The 7,034-nt window shown below is 40.5% G+C and overlaps 1 protein-coding gene across 5 annotated transcripts in view; it reads right to left on the bottom strand.

Annotated features, from left to right (window-relative positions):
- grm8a (glutamate receptor, metabotropic 8a) overlaps positions 1-7,034 on the bottom strand; it is a 388,925-nt gene that overhangs the window by 39,831 nt on the left and 342,060 nt on the right. For all 5 annotated transcript variants that reach the window (XM_020599497.1, XM_020599496.1, XM_020599499.1 and 2 more), the window contains 2 exons: positions 4,821-4,967; positions 1,106-1,527 (listed from right to left, as the gene is read on the bottom strand). In XM_020599497.1, the coding sequence (XP_020455153.1) occupies positions 1,106-1,527; positions 4,821-4,967 (569 nt within the window). The remainder of the gene's footprint in view (positions 1-1,105; positions 1,528-4,820; positions 4,968-7,034) is intronic.

Genomic DNA, 7,034 nt, shown 5'->3' on the forward strand with positions numbered 1-7,034 from the left:
GAAATAAATAATTGGAAAACATAGTATGGATGCTGAATCAGCATCCATACAATAATAATAATAATAATAATAATAATACATATTTGGATAACATTTATTTGGATAATAAATCACCCCACAGGGATGTGTCCTCAGTCCCATCCTCTACACACTGTTCACCCACAACTGTGTCGCCTCCCACAAACACAACATCATTCTAAAATTTGTGGACGATACCGTAGTCACATCACTGGTGGGGACGAAGTAGCCTACAGGAGGGAGGTGGCCGGTCTGGTGTCATGGTGCGAGGACAATAATCTCACCCTCAACACTGACAAGATGAAGGAGATGATAGTGGACAAGAGGAAGGAGAGGAGAACTCATCGGCCACTGTTCATCTGGGGGCTCGAAGTGGAGAGGGTGAATAGCTTCAAATACCTGGGTGTCCTCAACTGGACGCATAACACCACACAGCTGGTCAAGAAGGCCCAACAGCGGATGTAAAGACTGCGGGGAAAATCACCAGGACTCCACTGCCCCCTCTGCAGAGCATTTACCACTGCAGGGTGTGTAGGAAAGCTGCCTCCATCCTCAAGGACCCCACCAACTTCCAGCACGGACTGTTCATACCCCTGCCCTCCGGTCGGAGGCTCAGAAGTGTGAAATGCAGGACTTCTAGATTGAAAAACTCTTTTTTTTTCCAACTGCCATCAGACTCCTAAACAGTTGACTCAGGATCTAACTCATGTAAATCCATCTGTACTGTTTACATAGTCATTTTGCATACCCATAATTGCATGCTCTCTGCATTATATTGTGTTCTTGTTGTATTTTTATTTGCTTCCTTCACTTGCTGCTTTAAAGTGCCTTAGATTTGTGTTACTGCCTATTTAAATTTGTATTATTGCTCCTTTACTTTATATTTCACTTGTATTGTGTGGCATTCATGTGGACAGCAAAGTAAGAATTTCACTGTACAGGAAAACAAGTTTTCTAACTGTGCATATGACAAACACTTTGACCTTCAGTGCCATTACACTCATTGAAATGTACATGTACTAAACACATCCACACAGAGAGCGAACAGTGTGTGCACTGTATATCGACAGATCAGTGTTGTCGTTACCTGGGTGCTGTTACAGACTTCTTCCCTTGTTCAAAGATGCGGTGTATCCTGTTGGTCTTGGTGAGCAGGGCAGCATAGCTGAAACACATCCCCAAGCCCAAGAAAATCCTCCTGAACGAGCACACCCCCACATCTGGCGTTGCAATCATCAGGAACGTAATGGCGTAACACAGGAAGATTCCCGTCAGCAGCACATAGCTCATTTCCCGTCCTGATGCTCGTACAATGGGTGTGTCATTGTATCGGACAAACGTGACGATGACAAAAGAGGTGGCGATGATCCCCAACATCGAGATGAAGACGGGCACAATGGCCCAGGGGGAATGCCAGTCCAGCTTGATGATTGAAATGGGAACACAGCCAGTACGGTTGGCGTCAGGTCGCATCTCATAAGGACACAGCTCACAAGTGAACTCTGAAGCCTGGGGGATAGACAGATACCAGTGGTGTAAATGAATTCAGTACATGTACTTAAGTACTATTTTGATGTATCTGTACTTGAGTATTTTGATGTTCCACTTCAGTACTTTTGACTTCACTACATTTTAGAAGCAAATATTGTACTTTTTACTCCACTACATTTATTTGATAACTTTAGCTACTAGTTACTTACTAGAATCAGACTAATGATACAAAATACAACATAACTGTCGGACTTTATTGATCAATGGTGGGAAATTCACTAAGCACCCAACAGTACCTCAATTATAACCATACAAGGTAAAATGAGTTCCACCTTTACCAGCTGCAGCATCAAATGTGATGTACACAATAATATGTCAATAATTGCAGTTCAGTAATTTGATATATATTGACATGAAACAAAACAAACAAAGACAACAAGAACCACAAAACCCCAAATCCTTTACATAATAATTTCAGTGTTAACATTTTGTCATTGTTTGGAGCAGATCTGAAGGGAGACCTTTTAGCCAAATATGGATCAAATTTATGTCTTCCTTTTATAAAATGCTTTAGAGAATATGAACCATGAACTTGAGATACGTATATTGGTCGTAGCTGAGGGATGCTGAAGATGATTTTTAGCCAATATTCTCAATTTGTGCTTTTGGGCTTTTAATAATGCATACAAATGATTAGTTATGTTTCTGATAGCCAAGCATTCTTTAGGCATAGATACTAAAGAAAGTTAAAAGAAGATACTTGTTATGGTTTAGGTCCCCTCACCAGGAGGGTGAGGGAGAACTGAGGTGGGACTCAAGATGGCTGACCCAGGTGCTAGTAAAATAAGGTGGTTTAATAGTGGGAATCACAAAAAGGAACAGAGTCAATGAACACATACAACCAGGGCTGGGCAAAGACGGCTAAGGAGACCAGGACGACCAGGGAAGAAGACAGGCCAACGGCAAAAATCAGGAGAGTGGGAGGAACAGGACGGACAGGTAAATTGACAAACTACCCGGGAGGACTGGCGAACAAAAACGGAAATCCACAGCACAGGAACGGTCAGCGTGAATATCAAAAAGAACATCTAGCTAACCTAATGGGAAAAACATAAAGAGATCCACAGCACAGGAACTGTCAGCGTGGACGTCTAGAGACGTATAACACAAAACATATAACCAACGTACAAAATGCGATCCACAGCGCAGGAACTGTCAGCGTGGAAAACAAAATGACGTACAATACATACCACGAATATAGGGCTGTTACGGGGTATGCAAGTTAATGCTCCAGAGACAACGGAGCGTCTGCCAGAGATATAAATAAGGAGCAAGGTAATCATCGGGATGCACCCCAGCTTTGCGCACCGACAAACGAGTCGCTAATTACTGAATGCAACACAGCTGAGGTGCAGATGCCGCAGGTCAGGAGAGCAGGGGAGAGAAAGGTGGAAGAGAGGCAGGTTGCACCGAGCGGACCTGACAATACTAAAGAAAGTTACTAAAGTGAGATACTAAAGAATGTTAAAAGAAGTTAAGTTGAATATAGCTTAGAGAAAATCTGAGAGGATCAAGCACAGCCCTCTTTTTGGCCACAAATTCTACCACTAAATACAGCTGAGCAAAGTTTTAAAATTCATACTCTTAACTGTGGTAAATCTCCCACATACTGTATATGTAAATATATGCTTTTACCCAAAAGCATCTCAACAGTTGATTCCTTTACCATATGTCTTATCTTTATCTGTACTTCTGTAAGCCTTTCATTAATAATAAAAAATAAAATAAAAAAAGGCATGTCATTTAACCATCTTGGTACACTGGCTCTGTCATTCATTTGTTTAATCATGCTGCTGTTTCTTTTTCTTTTCTACTGCAATCCCAAATCTACAGTAAATGTGTCAACACATTATTGATTTTAGAGCAAATGCATGTATCTGCAAAATGAGTATTGATTGCCCACTCAGACAAGCATCACCTTCTGCTGTTATGGCTAATTTTCTTTTTTCCTTTGTTGCTTCCTGAACGAAGGAACTCGTTACACATGATTGCTTATGGATTTTAATGAGAAGGATGATAGGCTGCCAGATTGTCCCAGACCATGATAGAATTAACATGAGGGATGTATCTTTATAATGTGTGATCAGACTCTTTTCCCTTATGTCAAATTATGTACTTCCGTTTGCTATAATAGTATCTCTGGGGTTCTTCCTGCATATATAAATCTAGTTGATTGTCTAAGTGGCTGAAACACAACTTGTAGCTAATTTATTGTTAAAGTCTTACAACAAATGAGACTGATTGCAGCTTGTGAAGCAGGCACTGGAAGTGATCAAAAGAGTGAGTGTACCAAAATGTTTAAAATGTAGTATTGAGTAGGTTTATAGATATTTGGTCAAATCCTGGATAGTATAAGAGCTTCTGGATGCTTTCCCATTTTTTAACAAAATTACAATCAAACAATCAAAGTAATTTACAAGTCTGGGAAATCCATGTTCTTATGTTTATTTTACACAGTCACAAAAGAGATGGACTGAGCCCCCCCTCCCCCCCCTTAAAGGAAAAAAAAAAAAAAAAAAAACTACTTTCTTAAATGATTCAACTAAATCAATTTTCCAGTGACTGCCAGTATACAACATTGGGATGTATCACACTGGTGTAATACTTCACACAGCTTTAACAATACATGCTTTGCTAAGTACAAGGGTTAATTAATCAATGGCTGAGTAAAAAAAATATGCTGTAGGTCAACTGATAGCAACCTGTAAACCATGTCATGTAAGTATTCAGACAGAGTACTACAGTATAAACTTAGGATGAAATAACACAAAAAGCTGGTTCCTGAAAACAAAGTAAATGCTCATCAAATGTATATTTCATTTCATTTTCTACCACTTAGTCCCTGAACGGGGTCACCGCAGCCAATCCTGGCTGGCAATCAGGCAAAGGCGGGGTACACCCCGCAGGTTTCCACCCACACACTTATATGGGCAATTTAGAGACACCAATTAACCTAAGCTGCATGTCTTTGGATTGGGAGGAAGCCGGAGTACCTGGAGAGAACCCACGCAAGCACGGGGAGAACATGCAAACTCCACACAGTAAGGTCCCGGGTGGGGCCTGAACTCAGAACCTTCTCGCTGTGAGACAACAGTGCTAACCACTGCACCACCATGCTGCCTGTGTGTGTATCAATTTTTTGAGCAATGCTATGATTTGAGTGCATATCAGTCAGAGTGTGGGGCAGCTTCTTTCATTGTTCTGGATCAAATCCAGAAGTCCTGACAGCTGACATTTCTCCAGAGATTTACCTGATAGTGGTATCCCTCACAACGCTCGCAGTGCCAGCAACATGGCACACCTTTCACCACTTTCTTCCTTTCACCTGCGCGGCACGGGATGCTGCATATAGAGGCTGGGAGAGATGGGTCACCTGTCCTCCAACGCATGGCCTCCATCTAAGAGGAGAGTATAGAAAAGGAAGAAGAGAAAAAAATCAGTTGTGTGTTCATATAACAAAACAAAACTTTCCATGGTCTCGCAGGATATTATGCAGCACAAAGATTGGCAGCCATCTGCTAAAGCTAACATGTGCATTAACAGTCCTTTAATACTCAGTTTTCTCTGTACCTATAGAAAGTGTGTTTTCAGGGTAACTCAGAGAGCAATTAGCATGAGCAGATCCTCTGATAGGTTTCCTGAACGCTGCCAGGCATGAAACTAACATCAGTAAGTATGGAAACCAGCATTCAGACCATAATCAGATCTGGCACACATAGGCCATCTGTATTTCCTTCTGTGTGTGAGTGTTTGTGCATATGTTCTTCCATGTGTGTGCTTTGTTTGTGCTTGTGTCATACTGGCATTATAGTGAATCCCTAAGCTTTGCCTATACTGTGTGTCTGGCATGGGTAAGTTTGTGTGTGCGGATTGTAATTTGCTGTAATGTGTGTGCGAGTGTTTGTAATAAACTCTGCCATTATTCCAAGTCCCTGAGGTTCAGCCATTGCTGAGGGTGATGAGTAAAATGAGGCATTACTGTTTTAGAAAGGAACCAGTGCAACAAAAACTAGTTAGGTGGAAAAACTCATCAGGGACAGAGAAAATGGAGTTGATTTGATCAGACACACATATAGAAACACACCACAATATTGGGCTACTGTCCTACAAATTATATCTGTCAGGAGAACTGTTGTAATGATAAAAAAGTATACTGCATTGTGTGTTTGTGAATGTGTGCGCAGGAGTACAAATTAGGATTGTTTGAATCTTCTGAAACAGTTTGTGTTGGGTGCTGTTTTTGTCCACTTCTTTGAATATATTTGTTGATTCGTATTCTTACCAGAATCTTTACACACACGCAGAATCCCACACCTTAATTTGTAACAACAACCATAAATTATGCACAACGAAAAAGCAACATAGGCATGGTTATCAACTTGTCTTCCATTAACCACTTAAGCGACACATTAAAAGCTGCAATAGGATTTGACTTTAATTATAAATATCAACCTAAGTTTGTATGTGGATCCATATGTTGTTTGTCCAAATGTATATATTTACCATGGCTTTCGTTGACTTGTTGCACAGAGGTGTCTTCTCTTTATACCAAACAGTTTGTTGATTGTGAAAATGTTCACCTGCTATTCCCATCACTACATCCGCTGTAGTTGCTTCAGTCGTGTGTGTCTAAATCACAGCCTCTCACTCTCTCAGTCAGCCAGGCCGTCCATCAGCCAGAAAGTGTCTATTTGTCTATTAGTCTACTCATCTATCATCAGGCCTTTCTAATGAAGTCCTGGGTGGATTTATAACAGAAAGCACTCCAGCACTGATCTAACAGTGTGTGTACGTGTGGGTTTGTCTTTATATACTTGTGCGAACCAACCCCTTATACAGTGCCTTGCGAAAGTATTCGGCCCCCTTGAACTTTGCGACCTTTTGCCACATTTCAGGCTTCAAACATAAAGATATAAAACTGTAATTTTTTGCAAAGAATCAACAACAAGTGGGACACAATCATGAAGTGGAACGAAATTTATTGGATATTTCAAACTTTTTTAACAAATAAAAAACTGAAAAATTGGGCGTGCAAAATTATTCAAATCCACATAAGGGATGACGGCAACATTCATAGATCCTGGAATGCACAATGAGGGGCAATGTTCATTCCTATTACAGAGGCCCACTGAAATTTTTTTGAGGAAAAGCTGTGTTAGACTGCATATTGTTTATAGTAAAGTATTTTTATATACAAATATAAAAATGAAAATGTTTCTGGAGTGGGACTTTAATTAATTATAGAAGTTGTGCAGAAGCTGCCCATAGCTCTACACAGTGATCCATGTGTGTACTGTATGTGTTTCTATGCTGCTCCAAATGAGTCTGTTCTGGTTCAACTTGTCTTATTAAATGAGCTTAAAAATAAAGTGACACCTTAGTTATAAAACACTGAGCAGGCTGTAACACACAAGAGTGTGTATTTTTGTGTGAATGCATGATTGATGGAGGCGGAACCCCAGGTT

This window comes from Monopterus albus, unplaced genomic scaffold, assembly GCF_001952655.1.
Source record: "Monopterus albus unplaced genomic scaffold, M_albus_1.0 scaffold41.1, whole genome shotgun sequence".
In the NCBI taxonomy this organism is placed as follows: Eukaryota; Metazoa; Chordata; class Actinopteri; order Synbranchiformes; family Synbranchidae; genus Monopterus; species Monopterus albus.